The 22,053-nt window shown below is 54.8% G+C and overlaps 1 protein-coding gene across 1 annotated transcript in view; it reads left to right on the top strand.

Annotated features, from left to right (window-relative positions):
- The window catches only part of DUSP7 (dual specificity phosphatase 7), a 6,705-nt gene extending 1,515 nt beyond the window's left edge, over positions 1-5,190 (top strand). The window contains exons 2-4 of the mRNA XM_006892302.1: positions 3-92; positions 1,581-2,015; positions 4,883-5,190. Of these exons, the coding sequence (XP_006892364.1) occupies positions 3-92; positions 1,581-2,015; positions 4,883-5,190 (833 nt within the window). The remainder of the gene's footprint in view (positions 1-2; positions 93-1,580; positions 2,016-4,882) is intronic.
- The last annotated feature ends 16,863 nt before the right edge of the window (positions 5,191-22,053 follow it).

A 22,053-nucleotide genomic window follows, 5' to 3' on the forward strand; every position in this document is an offset into this window, starting at 1 on the left:
GTGGCAGCCGGAGCCCGGCGCTCCCGCCTCGGTGCTCGGCCTGCTCCTCCAGAAGCTGCGTGACGACGGCTGCCAGGCGTACTACCTCCAAGGTGAGGGCTTCACCGGATCACCTCCTAGGGTCGGGGCTCCCCAGCAGCTCCCCAACGCCAGCGCCCCAGGCTGCTTCCTCCCCACGCATTCGCCCTACCAGGCTGGGCGCCACGTCGCCCCAGCTCGCATCCCCCTCCCGGGAGCCCGGTGCGGGTTTGGGCAAGCGTGGGTCCCCTTCTGCTCTTCCTTTCTCGGCACGATTCGAGTAGGAGGAACAAACTTTTCCCTGCCTAGGCTTTCTCTCTCTTTTTTCCCCCTTCCCTGTTGATGAGGCGATGGCAGCGCCCAGGCGCCAGCCGAGCCCACCCGAGGAGGGAGGAGCCTCTTCCTGGGACCCGAGGCACCCGAGACCAGCTGCCCTAGAGCCGAATGGCCCTTGGAGGCCAGTGTCCTGACCGCGCCTTTCCCAGCGCTGTCCTGCGCCCATGGCATGCCTGGGGACCATTTGGGCTGGGAAACTTCGGGTATTTTCGGCGCCCCCACCACCGAGGATTGCGGGATCCAGGCAGCCTCGGGGATGGGGGGAGATAGTGTACTTTTGCTTAGCCCAGGTGCCCAGCCTCAGCTGCCCTGGGTCTTGCGGAAAGAGGAGGTGGCGCCAGGGGGCGAGTGACTGCAGCCGGTGTTTCCAATTAACATTCCAAAATGGCCTCTCGCTGGCAGCGGGGCGGGCAGGCGAGGAGGGAGGGGAGGCCTGCGGCACCCTCAGGCGCAGGGCCCGTGCCTCGATCCCGGGGCGCACCCTGGCTCCGCTGGCCCCGTATGCCCCATGTAGGCGTCTCGGTCTGTGAGCCCCTGGCTGGGCACCCTGTGTTCTAAGGAGGCCCTCTGGGGAGCTGGAGCTGGGGTCTCTTTTACCGATTTTCTTATGCTGGAGGAAGTCAGGAGCCTAAACCCTTCACCCTTCCTTCCCAATCTGTGGTCACGGTGTGTATGGGAGGAAGCCAGACGTGACTATCAGTCTGGAGACCCAAACCCTTCCTACCTCTAACCCACGCAGTGAATTCTGCCTCATCTGTTTTCAACAGAGGAGTTTTCAGACCCACAGATAGTGTTGTCCGATTTCCTTTACCACCTGTGACTGAGCACCCGTGGGCGCCAGGTGGGCAAAGAGCCTGCAGAAGGTGGATGAGGTTGGGCCTGTCCTCACATGCTTAAAAATGCCGTGAATAAGAGCAGGGAAGTTTGAACTCCAGCTGCCCGTGTTTCTAGTCCTGGTTACATTGCTGGCTGTGAGACCCTGAGCATTCAGCTCCTGAGGCCTCAGTTTCTCATCTGTGAAATAGGTCATAGGGTTGATGTGGAGAACAAGGAGAGGGCACTTGTGTGTCCCGTGCACAGCATGGCCCCTTGTGCCCATCACGGGAGCTGTGTTGACATGGGAAACTGGGGACATCCTTGGTGAAATGCTTCTGGGTTGGACTGGAACACTGGTTAGTGGCATTGGGAGCCTCTCACCCAGTCCCCATCTCACCCCTGGGCCACAGGTGGTTTCAACAAGTTCCAGACGGAGTACTCCGAGCACTGCGAGACCAACGTGGACAGTTCGTCCTCCCCAAGCGGCTCACCGCCCACCTCGGTGCTGGGCCTGGGAGGCCTGCGCATCAGTTCTGACTGCTCAAACGGTGAGTCCGACCGGGAGCTGCCCAGCAGTGCCACCGAGTCAGAAGGCAGCCCCGTGCCATCCAGCCAGCCGGCCTTCCCCGTCCAGATCCTGCCCTACCTCTACCTTGGCTGCGCCAAGGACTCCACCAACCTGGACGTGCTCGGCAAGTACGGCATCAAGTACATCCTCCATGTCACGCCCAACCTGCCCAATGCCTTCGAGCACGGTGGCGAGTTCACCTACAAGCAGATCCCCATCTCTGACCACTGGAGCCAGAACCTCTCCCAGTTCTTCCCGGAGGCCATCAGCTTCATTGGTAGGTGCTGCTACGCTGGGCTGGGTGGGCGGGCAGGCATGTCAAGGTGTGCACAGGACTCTGGGTGTTGTCCACGCCCAGCTGGGCATCTCTGGGCCTGTCTAGGCCTGTGTGAGCCCCACATGTACCAACGTGTGCCCATGGGTGTACCCGTGCCTGCCATGAATCATTGAGGCCCTCAGCCCCCTCTCCCTGCCAGGGCCTTAAGCAGTCCTCTGAGTCTCCCACTCCCCCCAGCCATCAGCTCATGGGTTGTGTGGCCCAGCTTATATTTTTTCTTGCTTTGCTGCTGTTTCAAGCTGAGCACGCTGCAACATCACAGCTCACAGACCTCCCACGGGACTTGCTTGCTCCACATCATGCCTCAGTACACGTGTCTCTCCAGGATGGGGCCTGTCACCATGCCTCTTTGAGCCTGACTGTGTTCCTGAAGGGGTTTACAAGTAGCCCTAGAGCCAGAGGCCTCTCCCAGATAGGCAGCTATGAGAATGCGGACTCAGGGTGGCTTGCGGGGACCCAGGTCCTCTCAGGCCACCAGTGAGGCTTGTACATGACATAGTGGGTACATAGAAGGTGGAGAAGGCTGAGGTAGGCTCTCCTGGAGCTTTAGTTGTCTGTCTGGCTCAGACCTCTTTGGAGGCCCCTGGCCCTCGGTCAGCATTGGCTGACCTCAAGCCCCACAGCCAGTTTGTCTCCGGCTCCCTGTCCTGTGGCTGCCTTGGCCAGATGGAAGCTCATTGATTCAGGTCACCTCCCCTAGCCTGTAGGTGTAACCCAGGGTCTGGGGAAGGGAGCACAGGAGCGGGACAAGGCTTCTCTGAGCCCAGTAGCTTGGGTAGTCTTCTGCTGGCAGTCATGTCCGGAGGAGGACGTTTTGGTGGTGGCTGGGCTGGGTTAGCTTTAATAACAGGAAGTGGGAGGCTTCCCCGCCTCATCCGCTTACTGGGAACCAAAACTAGGTGCCTGGCTGGGAGGAAGGAAGGAAGCGGAGGCCTGGGGGAGGGGCCGTGGCCAGGGCTGCCCAAGCTTCCCAGCCCAGCCCTGCTCCAGGAGGACGCCCTGTTCAGGGAGGACGTGGCCAAGAGGCCTACGGGTGCTGCCTCAGCATTTGAGAACTCCCCTAAGAGGGAGAGGAGTCTAGAGGGGGAACCTGATTCTCCAAGGCTGAGCCTGGTTTGTCGGTGTCTTTATCCTTTCTGAAGTGCCCCTCACATCTGGAGGACAACTGGCCACTGGCCAGAAGTAAAGGGAAACTGCCCCCTCCTTTTGACAAGTGGAGGAACCAAGACCCAAGCATCCCAAAGGGCTCGTGGAGGTGGGATTAGACATGAGCCCCCACTCCCTACCTCTCAGTAACACTCTGAAAGAGCTAACGGAAGCAGTTATGTTACTGTCCAGGAGTGGGCTCGGAAGCTAGGCGTTCCCCATATCCTGGTGTGTTAACCACTGGGGGCCTGTCCCCAGTGAAGCCCCGTGCTTCAGATCTCAAGGTCAAGCCACAGGGCTGTACACAAAACTGTGACATCTGTCTCCCCCACTTCTGCCCCTGGAACTATGGCTATGAGGCTGTCTGTATCTGTTCAACTCTGGGGACCCCCTGATGGGGAGGAGAAAATGTCAGGCCAGAAGGGGTGATCTCTAGCTGAGGACCGGTGTGTGCGCCTATGTCTTCTTGTGAGCACTGATTGAGTGCCCACTGTGTACCTGGCTCCTAGTGGGCCAGCAGCTGGAGAAGCTGACATCTCGAGAGCCCCGGGGCTGCGTCTCGGTGATCATGCCCTGGGCACAGATCTGGCACTGAGAGAAGCACCTACCCCAGAGTTGAGGAGATGACAGGACTGAGTATTTAGCAACTCAGCCAGCACGGGCTGTGCTCTGCCGTGTGTCAGGCAGAGAAATGGGAGGGCCAGGAAGCAGGTTGCGAGCGTGGGTGGCACAGGAGGGGTAAGGAGAGGGCTGGCAGAATTTGGCCTGCTGTGGTGGGAGATGTCATTGGCACACAAGCTTTCTGGGGAGACTCCAGCACTTGAGTAGGGTGGGCACTTCCTTGGGTAAAACCCACGTGTGAAACCCAGCATCATCCCAGACTGGTGACTGACCTTCCCTCACCATCTACCATCAGGGGTGGAAAAGAAGGTCTTGAGGACTTGTCGGCCAACCAGGTTCAGGCCTGATCCCCCTGCTGCCTTTTCTTTAGAGCCTCATGTAGTCAGGGTCCCTGGGAGACTCAGGTGTGCCTGTGGGAGCTGAGCTCAGCCCCCACCCCCAGGACATAGACTGAAAGCGGTGGTGCTATGAGTTAGAGATGCCCCCAGATGACCTTGGACTCATCACTTTGTGTCCAAGTCTCTTTCTCCACTTAGACTTCCTGCCCGGTGCCCTGGGAAGATGTGGGTGGCACCTCTAGCACTGTCTCAGGGTGGCTGCAGCAATGGGACTGAGTACATCGGAGATGATGAGGAAGGCACAGGATAGGACAGGGTTCCCATCTGTTGTTATAGGGTCACTGTGAATTGTACTCAACTTGACGCCACTTAACAACATGACGTATGGTTGAAGCAGTGGTAGGGCCAGTGCAGTACCATCGCTGTCACAATAGCTCACAGTTTTTTAGCCTTCACTTGTCTCAAGTCCTTATATAAGGGCTCTGAATAAAGAAGCCCATTTTATAGATGAGGAAACTGAGGCATAGGACTGTCCAGTGACTTGGAACTTAATCCTGCAGGGAGACATGACCAGGTCCCTCAAGGAGTCAAACAGTCCCGGCCAGCGACCGTATCCCGCTCTGTGTCCCAGCCCCACCTGCTCAGACCCCACTGCCTACCTTCGGAGGAGGCGCCCCCCTGACCCATGCCCCTGTGTTTCAGATGAGGCCCGCTCCAAGAAGTGTGGTGTCCTCGTGCACTGCCTGGCAGGCATCAGCCGCTCTGTGACGGTCACCGTGGCCTACCTGATGCAGAAGATGAACCTGTCACTCAACGACGCCTATGACTTCGTCAAGAGGAAAAAGTCCAACATCTCGCCCAACTTCAACTTCATGGGGCAGCTGCTGGACTTTGAGCGGACGCTGGGGCTAAGCAGCCCGTGTGACAACCACACACCCAGTGGGCAGCTCTACTTCTCCACGCCCACCAACCACCACTTATTCCCTCTCAACACGCTCGAGTCCACGTGAGACGCCTCCCCAGCCCTCTGTGGGGCCCAGCGGGAAGGCCCGAGCCAGCTTCCTTTGGCCTGAGGAGCCCACAGACGTTGCCCATGCGCAGCAGTCCGGGCTAAGAGGTGGCCGAGCTCCCCTCGCCATCTCGTGAGGGACAGAGCCTGAGGCGAGGCCTCTCCACAGGACTCTTTGGAAAGGTTCTCAACTCTGACCACATGGCTTTGGGGGCCCAGCAGGGCCTCATCCTTCCCTCAGACATGCCTTTCTGCTGATGGCCCAGCCACGTTGGCTATTTTTTAGAGACACATCCACGGACCCGAGTTTACTTTTTACTTTTGGCAGGTAAATCCAAGCTCTCTGGAGCATAGAGAGTGTTCATGCTCTCCTGATTGTTCTGTTCTTTTCCTTTTTAATGAGAAGTGTTACTTCCAGGCTCCATGCAACAGTGGATTGTACAAACCAGTGTTTTCATCCCTCGATCCTACGAGAGAGCAAGAGAGAGACATGCTCCATTTTGGTTTTCTATTTCAAAATGTAATTCTTGGTGGGTTTTTTTGTTTTGTTTTGTTTTTAGTTTTGTCTCTTTTTTTTTTTTTTCAAGTGGAAAAGAAACTTGGTGTTGATCTTGACCAAATGCATTTTGCACACATGTGGAGGCTCTATTTCCAGAGCTGGGCCCTTCTGGAAGGGGCAGCTCACTGCTCTCCAGGCTTCGATCAACACATGTCGGCGGTGGGGGGACCCCCATATTCTGCCCTTGGTCCAGCCTGCTTGGCACTGCATTTGTCCACTATGGTGGCTGCAGTTATTACCAGTGGGCTGAGGGGTTGGCTTTTGCATTCTTTGTCCTTCCACTCCCCAAGCAGGAGATGGGGGCCCTGCCTTGCTGGGGGTAGGGCCACGGGCACTGCCAAGTAGTAGCATTAGCCTTTGGGCTCAGCCCCTGAGAGGGCCTGGGCCCTTTTATACACCCCACTCACTACTTCTTTCTCTCTTGTGTGCAGCTGGGAGTAAGGGCCCGGTAGCCAGGGAAAGCTTAGGTAGGTGGGGCCCCAGCCCTACCTCCCAAGTTCCTTCTTCCCCTGGCCATTGCTTCGATCTCACTGCCTCTCCCGGCCCCCTTGTCCCCCTGGACTCCTGCACTGCTCTCATCTTGCCCGGGCCTTGTGCTACCAGGAAACTTGCACCCATTTCCTCTGCCAGGCAGGAGCAGATAGAGTGAGGAAGCAGGGAGGCACCTTGGACAAAGTGGCAGGACTGTGAGGCTCCCCACTCTACCCCAAGTGTCCACCAAACAAAGCCACGGATTCCGTTATCCTCCTCCGTTCTGGATCCTTCTCCAACCTGGTTCTAGCAGGTGTTAGGACTGCCTGGGGGCCTCACCTGAGGAGGGTGAGCAATGAGGCGGGAGTCCCTGAGGGAGCTGGCACTCAGCATGTGGGCGAGGCCACAGAGACGCTGCCCCCCACTGCATCTTACCTCACAGGGGTCGTTTTCAGGGATTCTCTCGGGCAGCAGAGTAAAATCTTGCCACAGTTGAAAAAAGTAGACAACTCTCGTGCTGTACATGGTTCTCTTTCTCTCTCTCTCTCTTTATTTTAAAAAAAAAAACCCAGAAAGACGCATCAGACTTGTGTAAATGAGGGTATGGCAAGAGGGTGGCCAGTTTTGCTTTATGACCTTATGAAGGAAAATTTGTGACCCTATATATATATACATATATGTATATATATATACACACACACACACATACATATATATATATATATATCCCGAACCAGCAACGGGACTTTGTTTATATTGCAAATAAATATTATTTTTTCTTTAAAATGAGTTGTGTCTCGTAAAAATATGGGGTCTGGGAAGATGAATAGGACAGTTGGATGCCTGGGCACTCACTTTCCGTGGCAGAGGTGCCCCCACAGATGGGAGGAAGCAGCAGAGGCCTCTGGGTAAAGTTGGGCTGGGGTGGGGGAGGGGATGTTTCCCCAGCACTTCACATGCAGTCAGGTGGGGACATCTGGGCTTCCTCATGGGTTTCAACTGATAGAAGATTGAAGCTTAGATTGTACAGCCAAGGTCACACAATTGATCCCTGACTGACCCCAAGCCATCCCCTTGAAAGATTGCCTGCCAAAGACACTGAAATAACCCCCTCGGGCCCTGAAGCTTCAAGGCTCTCACCCTTTCCTTCTCTGTATGGGTGAGAGAGGGTAGTTGATGACAAGTGGGGCCAAGAACGCTGGTCAGTGAGCTGGTCAGCCCTGCTTGTCTCCTTAGGAATTGGGTGTCCTTGTCACTTCAGTATTCATCTCTGTAAAATGGGACCAATTACACATAGTGCTTCTGTGTTCAGGGCAACAAAGACGTTACCCTCATTTCCTGCCTATGTCTAGGGTTATAGAGAGGAGTCAGCCACGTTCAGGGTCACGGAGAGGCCCTGGACAGAGCAGGGAACAAGGAGTGGCCTGAGGAAGGATACTGACCGCAGCTTGGTGGCTAAAGTCCCTGTGAACAGCACGATTTAGGAAATGGACTCTGGCTGCTAAAAGCACAGGAGAGAGGCCTTGTTGCAGACTGTCTTTCTCTTCAGCAGACTGACCAGCACTGGACTGGATCCAGGTAGTTAGGAATGGCCACGGGGTGCAGGCACCTCAGCCTTGTCCCAGGACTCCCTCTCAGGCTGCCCAGGCTCTGCTTCCTGCCCCATTTCTGCCCTTGGGGTACATTTAACAAGAGCACAGTGGCCGCCTTCAGAGCTTGGCATGTAATGCAGGATTCGGTCAGATTCTCCAAGCAAAGGAGCTGGGTTCCAATCGCAGTCATGCGGCTGTGCTGCCTCCTCCCGAGCTTTAGAAAGGAGAACACGGCCCGACTGAGTGCAGCGAGGAGGGAGGGGGTTCTTGCAGTGTCACCGAGAGGTGGGTGCCGCATTCGCTCTCAGGCTTCCTCAGATCCCTGGGCCCTCTGTGCCAGGGGAACAGGCAGAGACTGGGCCTTTGTTCCCTCTCACTGCCCTCAGCCAGGGATGGGGAAACCCGCGGGTGCCGGCCTGGGGGCTGGGCCCTCAACAGGCCGAGTAAGTGCCTGGCCGTGCCAGTGTGCCCAAGCACAGGATGGGGGGGTGGGAGAGTAGGCGTTTCCTGAGCTGGCTTCTCAAATTGAGGACTAGGGGGCTTGAGAATGTGCAAAGAGGGGAGATTCTGCTACTTGCTTCCTGTGCCACCTCAGACAAGTCAGGTGGCCTCCCTGACCCTCAGTCTCTTCATCTGTAGAATTCCTATCTTGGCAGTGTGCCTGGCTGTGATTCCCTTCAGCTTCTCTCTAGCAGGCAGAGACAATCAGATCCTAGATGAATAGATAAGGCCCTGGACCCTTACTCTGTGGACCCTTCTTAGCCCATTCTTACCCTGGACCCCAGCCTCCTGCCTCTTAGCCCTTCACGCTGAGCTTCTGGTTTCCCACCCATGGACTTTATTTTGGTCCAAGCCATCTTTGTCCAAGGGATGAGAGGTCAGTGTCCGCTGAGCCCCTGGACAACCTACTTCTCTGTGGTCATATCTTAATCCTCACACCCACAACCCCTTCTTTCCCTTCTAACCAACACCCTTTGCCTCCTAAGTCCGTGTTTCTGTCTCCAGCTCAGTACCTTGGCACCAAGGCCTCTCTTGTCCACCTCTTGGTCATTTCTTAACATTCTCGTGGGAGCAGGCTCAAAGCCACTCACTCACTCTCTCACTAGCACATTCATCCAACAGCCATTTCCTGTGCCACTGGGCTGTCCTAGGAATGGGAACATGCCCCAGGGAAACAGTGATGCCAGGCTGAGTGACAGGATGATGAGGTCTTCAGCTTGTCCTCTGATACATGAATCAGGTGCAAAAGCAGGAATGACTAAGGCTAGACACAAGGAAGAACTTGTAGAGCCATGGCCCGGTCACTTTGAAGGGGCCTTGACAAGGAGACCAAAGAAATGAGCACTACCCTCTTCCAGGGTGGTATCATTCTGCCCTGAGCCAGGGAAAAGGGAAAGCATCCTTTAGAAGAGGGGCCTGCTTCAACCTACATCCCCTGGAGGCTTCTCCCTGGAGTGCAGTCATTGCCCATCCCAGGGGTGGGAGTGGGCAGAAAAGTCGTGATTGAACTTGCCCTTCGCCTGCTGCTGTCACAGCCTGTTCCCACCATGGTGTGCTTGAAAATACGAACACTCACACCAAAACCCTTGGGTAGAAGTCAGAGGGTCTGGTGTGGAAGCCAAGTTTCTCTGGAGAGAGCACGTTGACCCCTGACCTCTAGGTGCCCAGGCGCCTGGCCAGGGGAGGGTCCAGGTCCTGACCTTTGACGCCTTTCCTCGTTGCTGGTCCGGGACCCTCCCAAGACACAGTTCTCTCACTCCCTCTCAGCGGCCCCCTGGGATTGGCCCAGATGGATGTGGGGGCCGGGGAAGGGCTCAGAATCGTTCCAGACCCTTCCCTGTACAGATGGAGAAGCTGCGGCTCCAACGGGGCTACCCTAGATTGAGTTCGAGAGAAGTTAGACCTCCCTTCTTCTGGATCTTCTCCCTCTGGCCCTATGACCCACACACACACACACACAGAGTCCCCTCATTTCTCACGAAGGACTAGCCCAAGCAGGTCCCACAGCTATTGAGGAACCACCTGCCTCTGACTTCAGCCTCCTCTCATCCGGGCGTGTCTAGGTGAGGTCACCCCCTCCCAGGCATGGCCATTAAAGACCATCATTTACAAGGATCCAGAGGTAAGATGAGGTCTCAGTGTCCCCACCCCCAGGCCCTATGGGCCTCCAGTTCTAGCAGGAACCCCTTCCTAGGGCTGCCCTCCACACCTTTAGGGAACTCTGTCCACCACAGATTTTCCATGTACTCTCTCCTGTGGCCCCTCGAGGGTGGGGGGGACTTTCACCTCCACTTCCTGCAAAGGAGGAGCTTCAGTTCACTCACACAAGGCTTGGTGGGCCGCGGAGGGCACCAGCACGGTTTGAAAGGCAGGGGTGCCCCTAACAGAGTGCCAACTGGCAAGAACTGGCCGTCATTCTTCAGAGCCAGCTGATGAATAGAGAATATGCTGGGTTCGAGCATGGAGCACCAAGGACAGTGAGGAGGCTTCTCATGGGAGCTGGGAGCTGGACCTTTGTGGTTTGGGAGGTTGTTGTTTTTAGGTGGATTGAGTTGGTTCCACCTCATAAGGACCCTAGGAAGCTCTGGTGGCTGAGAGGTAAGAAATTGTGCTCCCAATGCAAAGGTATGTGGTTCAAACTGACCAGCTGTTCCATGGGAGAAAGATGGGTCATTTCCTCCTGTGTGATTTAATGTCTCTCAAAATCCTCTGGTGTGTCAGCTATAAACCAGATCAGACTTGATGATACACAACAACAACAAAAAGCAGTGTAAAGCTTTATGAGTCAACATCAACCCTATGGACAACACAACCAAACCTTGTCAAGTCCGGAACCACCTTCACAGTTATTCTGTGTTTGAGGCCATTGTTTCAGTCGTGGTGTCATTCTATTTCATTGAAGGTCATTAAGCACAATTTCCTTCTCCAGGGCTAGTCCCTCCTGGTGACACGTCCAGAGCATGTGAGACAAAGTATTGTCGTCTTTGTGTATAAGGAGAATTCTGGTGTCAAGAGCCTATTTCTTCCAAGACAAACGTCCATTCTTCTGCCAGTCCGTGGAACAGGTAATATTCTTAACCAACACCATAACTCAAAGGTATCAGTTCTCACTGTCAACTCAAAGGCACACGGTTTGAATCCCCCAGCTGCTCCATGGGAGAAAGATGGGCAACTATAAGTTAGTTCTGACTCCACAGTACCAAACAACAACAAAGGTACCAGTTCTCCAATCTTCCTTATTCATTGGGCAGGTTTGACATGTATATGAGGCAATTGAAAATAGCATCGGGCAGTCCAGGCACCCCTTAGTCCTCAAAATGCCATCTTTGCTCTGTTAACGCTTAAAGGTATCATACCTCTTAGGATCGGAGGAGAGGGAGTGAAAAGAACACATCTGCAGAACCAACCGGACTTGGACCTGTGGGATGCAGCATTCACAGTACGAGCAGAGGGTCCCAGTCGATGGCATCTCCCATGATTGGGAGAAACCTTCGCGAGGGGCCACAGGCCCATGATCCACCCTTCCCTATTTCTGGGGATGGTTTGATTATTAATTCCAGGCATCCACCTAGGGCTACATCTCAGCCAGCTACATCTTGACCTCTACGCTTTTGTCAGCCTGCTTCCTACACTGTCTGACCAAAGGTCCTTCCACTAGGCCTCCAAATTCCCAAGTCTTGCCCACTCTCAGCACTGGACCCCACTGGGCCTTTTCCCCCTCCCCATCTCTCTCTGTCTCTGTCTCACTCGCTCTCACACGCAGACACACTCGTACACACATTCCTGAAACCTAGGTTCTGCCTGGGGCGTCTCCTCTTCTCTGCCTCTCGGGGCCTCAGGGATGTAAGATGTCACTCCTGGTGGGGGAACAGCAAGAGCAGAGACCCAGCTCATGCTTTCACTCCCCCTCCTGGCTTCGTGCCCGTTCTCTCTCTGTGAGCCAAGTCATTACAGAAGGGGACTTCCCCTGCTTCTTCGTGTGTGATCTATCCCTGGACTACCACCCCTAGAGGGTCCTCCTGGTCACTGAACACTCAGGGAATCCCCACATACTCCTCGTGGCATCAGCACCTCTGCTCATTGGCTCTTGGTGTGGCTTTCTGCATTGCAGACCCTTTCTGTGGGTCTTGTGCCCCGAAGTGACATTTCCAGGGTACGCACCTGCTCTTTATTTTTTTCCAAATTGATTTCTGAAAGGAAAGAAGCATCCTTCTACTTTGCGCTATTACTACTGTTTAGAAGATCCATGTGTGTGCACACGCATGTCCTTACCTGGGGCCAGGTGACCTCTAACGGTGCCTGCCAACCAGATCTGTTCCTGTCTGAGAGTTCTACCAACATATCTGGTCCTCCTGCAGCTCTGAAATTGGAATAAGAGAAATAATACTAACACAAACTGGTGGCCCTTACTTTGGGCCTGGGTGTCCCACATGGTAAACTCGTTCAACCTCCTCAGTGGCGCTGGAAGGAGATGCTTGATTGTCCCCATGGACAGAGGAAGAAGCCAAGACAACAGTGAAATGATGGGCACAGAGGAGTCCCCTTGTGGTCTAGGTGCAGGACTTGGGACTTGGGTCCCCAGGCCTGAGAGGTTCAGGATGCTTTGGCCTTTTGCCTCTCAACCCTGACACCACCTTGGTTCCAGCCTGTCCAGCCTCAGAGAGCAGCCAAGGATGGAGTGAAAAAACAGAGATTTCAGTGCATCTCTGGGTCACCCAGGCAGTGCAGGGGATGGGGACAAGGAGAGCTGGTGACTGCTGGCAGCCTGAGACGGGGGAGTGGAGTGAGAGGTGTCTCCTCAAAGTGGCAGGCTGGACAACACCCAACATGTCCCAGGTGAGGAGGGTGAAGATTCCAAGAGAAGGAGACATCGTCCAACAAAGATGCTGGTCCTGCCTCAAAGCCTTTGCACATTCCATCACCTGTCACCCCCTTTTAACGGATACACCTGTCTACTGTTTCCTTGAGCTTAGCTCAAAAGACGCCTCTTCCAGGAAGACTCCCTTTACCCTTTTCCCCAACGAGATCTCTGCAACCTCCTCTGGCTCTTATGGTTTCCTATGTTAACCTAGCCTCTGAAGACTGGCTGGCCAGGGTGCTGAGTCCCAGTGGACAGCATCAGCTGTCTGGCTATCATCAGTCTCAAGCAGCTCTGGGCATGAGCTGTGCGTGCATAGGTGCTGCATGTGACCACACCTAGCTGTGTGCCCTCAGAAGCCAGGTGGTTCTGGTCATTCTCCTGCCCAGGTCCTTGGTGGGGCTGAGGAGGCAGGACTTGGCAGGAACTCTGGCTTTTCTGTCTTTGCAGCCCCCGTGTCCCCACCTCTGTGTTCGCCGTGACTATCTTCCTTCCCCTCAGCGGGAGCTCTAGCCAGAGAAGGGTCTGACAGCTCCTGTTTATAAATCTCTGCCACTGCCACAGCTAAGTGGAGGGGTCTGGAGGCCATGCTAATTGATTAATTAAACCCTCTCAGTTAATTAGCTCTATCCCTCCAGGGAAAAACGTCTAGAGCTGGAGCCAGGGCCTCCTCTGAGCTGGGAAAGGGATGCACGAGCTCAGGTCAGGATAAGCCTGGTGTCAGCTGCTGGGGGCAATGGATGGCCTGGGAGGACCATCTTTCTGGGCACTGGATCCAATCTGGTCACCTGGGTGGGTTCCCGCTTCTGCTTGAATCAGCCACACTCGACCTGCCCCTCCCAGTCTCCTAACTCTGTACCTGAGTCCCAAAAGCCAGAGGTTATTAGATTGATGACAAGTGAGAGGACATTGCAAGTCATAGGACCTGGGAGAGCAAAGTGGAGGCTGGACCTGGGAAAAGAAAACCACATTGACAGGGGTCAGATCTGTTTTGGAACGAGCACAGTGAAGCTAGGATGACCAGAGTTTGTCACTCATGCTTAGGATAGGGACCTAGCAGGAGGGACTACTCCCGAGAGAAGAAGGACATCGTGCTTGGTAAAGCAGAGGGTTCAGTCAAACAGAAAATCCTCAGCTAGATGGATTGGTCCAGAGACTGTCACAATGGATTAAAGCATAGCAACGAGGGTGAGAAAGGTACAGAGCCTGGCAGCATCTCTCCCTGTGGTACGTATGTGTTACACAGCTTTGCAACTATATGGCACCTAACAACAAAAATAGAGGTTCCCCCCACCCCCACCCCAAATATAATCCACTCTGCAACCCCCCCCAAAAAAAACTAAGGAATGCCCAGGACTATGTACAAGGAAGAAATCAACACAGCTGAAACCCAAAGTTATAATTGCAGCCTCAAAAACTGGCAGTATACTACGCAGCACGCAGGAGCAATAATTTTGTAAATTATTACCTAACCTGGGAGGGACAGGAGAGCATTATACTGAGTGAACTAACTCAGTGCCGTAAGGACAAATATTGTATAAAACCATCATTGTAGAATGAGCATAAGGATCCAAGGGAGGACGAGGGTGGAAGCAGGGGAATGAGGACGTGCAGGGGGGAAAGGGACTGAAACATGGGTTTGTACAATTTGATGGGAGGGTGAGAGAAACTGGAAGAATTTGTTCTGGAAAACAATGTATTAGAATTTTGTAAACAAACTAGAATAATAATAATAATAAATTAAAACTGTGGGGAAAAAAAATAGAGGTTAGCCCCTGAGGGATATGGAGACTTCAGGCTCTCGATAGGGCCTCTCACTCCAGAAGAAACCGAACTTCCTCTGGACAAGAGGGCGATGACAGGTTTTAAGCAGGGGAAGGTCCTGTCCAGGTTGGGGTTTGAGAAAGATGTCAGACAGAGAGAGGTCAGCTGCTCAGGGCTGAAGGGATGAAGGTAGGACAAGGGGGGGCGGGGGTAAGAGGAAGGAAGGGGGGACCTGCTTAGAAGAAGGTTGACTCCCTACTGCCATGTGGCCTGGGGGCGTTGCTTTTCCATCTCTGGATGTCTTTCACTTCATCTCCATGGAGTCCCAGCCTTAGGATGTGAGACCACCTTGCTGCCCTGTCCTAAGACAAAAGTCCTGCCCTCCTGGCGCCTTCTTCACTTCCATGTTCTCACCCTGCCCACCAGGATCTACACACGCGGAAAGAGCAGTTCAGCCTCCAAAACTGGGTGAATGCCCACATTCACGGTCTGCAGTGTCACAAATCCTTACCACTCACTGGAGAGAGGATGTGGCCCAGAGAGAGGGATATCTGTGCCCAGGCAGTCCTGGGCTGGGGGTGAACCTGTCCTGAGTAGGGCCAGGAACCCAGGACACCCCAGGCAGCCACAAGCAGTAAGCAGGGCCACAGCCTTGGCACACAGCCTGCTGTGGACCGGTCCTCCAGCTCCCTGAGTGGCTGCCCAAGTGGGAACAATGACCCTTTCACGTCACGCCTCCTCCAGTCACAGCAACTTTGACGCCGCAGGACAAAGGCGCCGTTTCATCATTGTTGGGCTGGATCAACAGCCCACCTGCCTGAGCCCTGCTGCCCCCACCGAGCCCAGGCCCGTGAAGGGAAGCCGACCGCCTGGCCTACCCAGAAGCCTCTCCCCGTCAGTCCTGCCTGTCCATCCCACAGGCCTTCGCCTTTTCCTTCTTGACTCCCTCCTGGCCTGCTTTGAGGATGCCAGGCCCTGTTCCTGGTCCTTTCCCGCCTTCAGCCTAGTTTCCAGACCTAAGTCTCCATCCAAGCCTGCTAACCTGCTGTTGAGTCAGTTCTGACCCATAATGACCCTCTATCAGGTTTCCAAGGCTGGAAATCATGGGAGCAGCTGGTGGGCTTGCCCTGACAGCCTCTAGCTTGCTGTAGCCCAACATGCTATGCCATGCGGGGTCCTTCTGCAAACCTTGGCTATAGGAACGTCTCTGCCCCTGCTCAGTCCTGGCCCCAAGGTTAAGGCAGGGTAGAAAGTCCTCCCAGGGAAGGGTGAAGAAAGCAGAAGCGATCCTAGGTTCTGGGTCTTGGCAGGCCCATGTCAGCTTTACACCCTAAATGACACAAGCCAGTCCAAGGCCTTCTGGGCTCACTCTTGGACTAGCCCCAGCCACCTAGTCCACAGGCACCTGTTGTACAGAAGCCCAAGAGGGTCAGGATTCTACCCAGGGCCAGCCTCTCTCCTCCATGGCCATCCCTACCTGCTGCCTCCTTCTGTTAGAGGCCCTGAACCCCCACTTTCTTCCTTCTCTAATTGGCCACATTTGCTGGGGCTTCCCAAGGCCACTGTCCTGCCCTTGGGGACAAGATCCCAGCCTAGCAATGTGCACCCTCATCCTTTAGGGCCAAAGCTAGCTGGAAGACAAGCCTGCAGAGAACCAGCTTGCAAAGACCTAAGGCAAACCCTTGGAAGTAGGGACTGGGGACAAGGAGGTGACTCTTTGGTGGGGAAGCTTCCAAAAATTTGATGGAGAATTATGATCCCTGGAGGTCCTCTGCACAGCATGCCCTCTTCACTGCCATCCTGGAGGGGGTGCTGCCACTCTGGGCCTGGAGTTACCCTCTACTCAGGGAGGGAATAGTGGCTACCATGCTGGGCTGAGTACCCGAGCCTGGGGTCCTGATAGGACGGGCAAGCTAAGGGTACATGGGTTCTACAGCCTTTTCCATTTTACAGATGGAAACACAGAGGTCGTAAAAGGTGCAGTGACCAGTCTAAATAACACAGTGGGTATGCAGCAGAGCAGGGACCCAGCAGACAGTTCCAAAGGGAGCTGGAAGTGACCAGGAGCTTGGGAATGACCTACTTGGAGACTGGGCAATGGTCTGGTTGTTCAGGGTAAACATGGGGGTATGTGGGTACAAGGGATTGACAAGTCAGGCTTGCTCCCCAGTTCCCACGACCAGCTACCTCCCCAGCCCCCACCAGGCCCGGGGCACTGCACACACATTGCCCATTTGCCCTGCTTCACTTCCTCTGACTAAGACTAAAGAATCACCCCTTCAGGGGACTGGAGCCCTGGCACTTGTTGGCAGGAAATGCTCCGCCCAGCCCTCTCCAGAACGGGCCTGCCCTGGCACCCTTCATGCGAGCCGGGGCCTAGGGGCACGAGTCAGGGTGGGGGCCACTGGCCACGTTGGAGTGCAGGGCTCAGACTGGGTCCCCAGCAAGTGGCCGAGGACTGGAGGAGGGTGTCCACCCGTCCAAAGCGAGCCAAGCCCCCTTCCTGTCCTGGCTGCTAGTCCTGCTGATAGCCTGACCTCAGAGCCCTTGGTGTCTGGTGTTTCGCCAGCTCAGTCAAGCCCGGAACCTGGGGAGAGGGAGCAGAGGCTGAGCCCGCTTTGACTACCACTGCTGAAGGACAAAGTCTGGGCTCCGAGAAAATTTCAACCTCTTTCCCTTCAGCAACACCCTGAATTGGGTCAGCAGGGAGGTTGAGGCAGACTCAAGAAACTTAGACTGACTACAATGGGACTGCCCGTTCCAGGATCCTGGGATAACTACCCCAGCCACTGGGAGGTGGGCGGATCTCCTTGCACCCCAGCTCCCCCCACTCCCAGTTGGCATCTCCGCCCCCCTCAGCACAGAAGACTCACAGCCTGCCCTTTGGACGAGTCACTTGATTCCTCATCTTTGGCTGTATTGGCTCAAACTGGAAAAGGCCCAGAACAGGAGAAGAAAGAGAGCAGAGGATTCAGATTGGTCAAAACCAAACCCTGACCCCAGGCTGCGGCAGCCTCGGCAGGAAAGTCCTTGCTCTTGGCTTGTCCATTCAGACCCTGTTCATTCTCATGGCACATTCATCCTCACCAGAGAAGAAGGGGGTCAGAAGTAGGCATCATGTGGAGGCCATGCGGGGTCTTCATGGCTGGGGAATAACTACCCTGAGGACACCCATCCTGACCAAAGTGGGGAGAAGCTCACTGGGTTGGTGTCTGATGTAAGATGAATGCGTGACTTGCTGTGTGACTTTGTCCAGGCAGCCTCACCTTTCCGGTCCTCAAATTCTCAACTGTATCCTAAGAAAGAGACATACTTACACCCTATGGAGTTATTATCTGTACTCATGATAAGACATGTGAAGTCTTGGATGTATATACAAAGGTGGGGGCATGACAATGGCAATCTTGGCACGGAATCAGCTCAGACCAGCTGCTCCCCTCCACGCCACTCCTTCCCTCCTGGAGGTCTTGCCTCAGCCTCACTCCAGGCCCTCACTCAAGGCTCTAACGTGGCTGTTCTCCCCACACCCCGCCAGAAGGCAGGACATGGTGTCCTGATGCCCCAGAGGACCCGATTGCTGAGGTTGGGGGCTCTTGCTGGGGTGATTCAGGGTGACTCTTGTGTGATTCATTTCCTTGGAGAGGAGGAGAAAGACAAAGAACATGCAGGAGCAGGCCTGTGGAGAGAGGAGGCCCAGATGGGGGAGAGAAAGGCTGGGGGAGGGTCTGTGTCAGGTCCACATACCAGACAAATGTTGGTAAGAGAAAAGCTTATTTCTCCCAACCAGTGACCAGGTGCCCTGGGGGTTGGGAGACTTGGAGTTGAGCCCAGGCCTGGAGTCTGAGCACGGGGTTTGATCATGCCCCACTTCCGGGTCACACTGATCCTCAGACAGAGCCTGGGGCCACAGGACACCGCCTCTCCTTGCCTCTGCTTCTCATTGGTGCCCCAGGCCTGCGTCCCCAGATCTGTCCAGCTGGCAGCGTCCCCACAGTGTTCTGACCCAACCATTGTCTCATGTGTGGAAGGGGGAAACAAGGTCTAGAGAAAGCAAGTCACCTGTGAAGGGTCACACAGTCAGTTGTGAAAAAGCAGAGACCATAGGTAACCAAGAGCCCTCCTCTCAGTCCTGGTTCTGTTCAGGCTGCCGTCTCCTGGGCTGGCCACCCTGTGAGGTTGTGGTATGTTCAAAGTGACTGTTGTAATGGTACCATTTCTAACTGAAGTCTTCTAAGCACTCAGCTATGGGCTATATTTTCATCTTTGACTCCATTTTACCTATAAAGGGCCAGTGGTGGCTGCCTATAACTCAGAGAAGGAATCTGAGGAGCAGAGAGGTAAGAAGTGCAAGGGGTCCTTCCCTCTGCTGTAGAGAGGCCAGGCCGGCCAGGGACCTGGCAAGACGGACCTCACCTCACCTGCATATCCATACAGCAGGGAGATGAGACCCAGCATCACTGCGGGAAGAACGTCCAGTCCACATACCCATCCCCTCACTCCCACTTCCCTGCCAGCGTGCCCTCAGCCCAGGCACCAGAGAGGAGGTGGTCTGGGAGTGTCTAGTCATACCCTGCACAGACAGACACATGCACACAGAGCTTGGGCCAGGCCACCAGTCTTATTAAAGCAAGCCCTCAGAGGCGCAAGGCAGCCAGAGAGAGAGTCAGCGTCACAGACGGCAGTTTGAGGGGCTTGTCCCAGGTACAGGCAGGCCTCTCTTTAGTCAAGGGTAGTATATGTGTTGGAAGGAACCCTGGGTTCCTGATGGGTCACTGTCTTCCTCACATGAGGCAGGTCTCCGGAGCACTGACGAACCTGTGAAGTAGAGAACCTTCTCATTTCAGGACTGAGAAGAGAGTAGGGGCAGCGATATGCATGTGTGGAGTTCAAACACCCTCACTGTGCCCTACTCAAAGCTGACGCTCTGTATGATCCACTGAAGGCTGCTCCGAGGCTCTGGAATAAGCGCCTTCACCTTCACCAGTCCCCACTCCCCACCCCCTGTGTCGCCAGGGCTTATTTATCTTCAACACCATCTTAGAGACTCATAGAGCAGGGCTGGCTCTTTCCATGCTGTGTCCCCGCTGAGGGAGCAAATGAAGTGGCAGAAACTGCTGGGGAAGGGCCGCCTCAGGCTGCAGGCTTTGATGTCTGTGCGCAGGCGGATCTTTCTGTCCTAAGGGAGGTTTTCTCCTAAGCCACAGGTGCAAATGAGCTTCCAGAATGAGGGCAGGTGATTCCCAACAACCCCTGCCTCTCCCCAGCTGCCAGGCTCATAGCCCACCAAAAGTGTGGGTTCTGGAGACAACTTTTGGGGGACCATCTGAGTCAAAAGACCGGGAAATATGTATATTCTTTAACCCAGTAATTCCATTCCTGGGAACCTGCTCTAAGGAAATCTCCACTCTAAGGACAGGAGAAACTGTTAGCCTCTAACTTGCACCTAGTGGTAAAGAACTGCATTGCACCCAAAGGCACAAGGTTCAAATCCACCTATGGGAGAAAGATAAGTAATCTCTCACATGATTTACTGCCTCTGAAAACTGACTAGAGGATGAGCTATGAGTTGGTTCTGACTCAACGCCACACAACAACAAACAACACACGATAAAGAGCTGCAAATAGATGGCCATACCCCTCATCTGTCCTGTCTTCTACCTATGACAGACATGCCTAATCAATTCCAGAATTCCTGCACTAGTCTTAGTCTATGTCTTGTTCGGTGTTCCCTGCTGATGGAGCATAATCCCTGTTCTGTTCCAGGGATGATCGCCCAAATACTTTCTAAATGAAGTGTTTTGTGGGATCTAGACGTGGTCAGCTCTGCAAGCTGTGGGGAAAAGACTCCCAGAAAAAAGCTGCCCCTTCGTGCCCAGGATAGGGGGGTGTTAGGGGCACCATGTCTGGAAGCAGGGCCTGAACTTACAACTCTAAAGGCTGGGGATGCCCTGCCTCGCCCAGCAGGATCACCCAGGGAAGCAGTCTTTGAATGCTCAGGCCCCAAATAAGTCTGTTGTTTTCACAAAGGAGACGAGTGTGGGGTTGTGGCAAACATATTTCACCTGAGCCTGAGACCCCCAAGAGAAATTGTGGGCAGCAGAGCAGCTGTTTCCCTGGAATATTCCAGGAGTTTAAGTGCCTACTTCCCAGGAGTTCCATGCCAGGTGAGCCAGGCTAAAAGAATCATCAAAAATGTGCCCCTTCCCCGCTAGGCTTTGTCTTTCCCTGTACTCAGGTGAGGAGAAAATTATTCTTCCCATTTTCTAGTGGTGAACCTGAGGGTGATCAAGGCCCCAAGCTGAGAGACTCAGCTGCGACCCTGTGGCCAGTGGGGAGCTCTTGGCAGCAGTAAGAGAGCAGAGAGGGGTGGGGGTAGGCCAAGTGAGAGACTCAGAACACCTGTCCTCCTGAGACCTGGCTGTGGTCCTAGAGTGGATGCTGGGGCATGTCTGCTCCGGCCTCTGGAGCCACGCAGGCCCTGCTTCACCCCCGCTGCCTCTGCTGCAGCCTCAGGATGTGCCTGGAATTCCAAAGATGAGCCGCAGTCATTTGCCCAGAGCCTGCCAGGTTCAGGCACAGCCCGGCACCTCTCAGCATGCGCACACACGTACTGCCGCAGTCCTGCTCCAGCCTCGGGGACTCCTGCACAGAGGAAGAGAGAACGCTGACTGCAAACATGCTCTGTGGGGCCCCCAGAACCTGGGAGGGCAGCACTGAGGCCGGGGACACGTGTCCTGCAGACCCCTCAGCCCTCTCTGCAGCCTGGAGGCAGCGCAGCTCATCCCCCCTAGCTCAGAACCCCATTCATTCAAGGACTGAACACAGAGCCAGCAGACATACTGAAGCCACCTTTCCGGGCATCCCACGGGCACAGACACCCCAAGATACAGGCCCTAGAACTTCATGTGAATCAGGCCGCCCTCTGCTGAGGGCCACTGCTACCTTCTAGACCTAGCGGGCTGTCAGAGTGAGGCTGACCGGCAGGGAAGGACAGCAGGGCTAAGTGGGCTGCCAGGGAAGGACAGCAGGGCTAAGTGGGCTGCCGCCATGTGAACTTGGGTATGTCATTAACCCGGTTAAGCCCCTTTGGTTCAGGTTGGGAAAACAGGGTGTGCCAGATGAATATCTCAGAGATAATGAGAACGCTTCCTTCCCACTCCCCCACTCAGCTCAACCCTCGGGGGGAAAGTGCTGCGCATATAATCTCTTTGCTTCTTCGCAAACATCACACAAAGTAGCCTCTGTTCTCCCATCATACAAATGAAGAAACTGAGGCTCAGCGTACAATCTCTCATCAGGACAGAGCAGTGGAGGTGTGAGATGTGAGGGCCTGCTGTCTTCAGTGGGAAGGCTGCTGAAATGACAGGCTGGGGACAGGAATAGGGGAGCACAACGCTGCCCTGGGGGTGAGAACTGGAAGATGGGTCAGCCAGCTGAGGACCTGGGTGGAATTGGTCTGGACAACCTTCCAAATCCCTGGAACATTCAGGTCTAGACTTAGCAATGACATGCTTCCTAAATCCCCTCTCCCCTGATAGGGGGCCTCTGAGGAACCCTGCTCTTCATTGCTCCTCAACCTGACCAGGACCGATACAGTGTGACCACAACGTGGAAGGAGGC

Source organism: Elephantulus edwardii, unplaced genomic scaffold (assembly GCF_000299155.1).
Source record: "Elephantulus edwardii isolate Elephantulus edwardi_28Jun2011 unplaced genomic scaffold, EleEdw1.0 scaffold00113, whole genome shotgun sequence".
Taxonomy (NCBI): domain Eukaryota; kingdom Metazoa; phylum Chordata; class Mammalia; order Macroscelidea; family Macroscelididae; genus Elephantulus; species Elephantulus edwardii.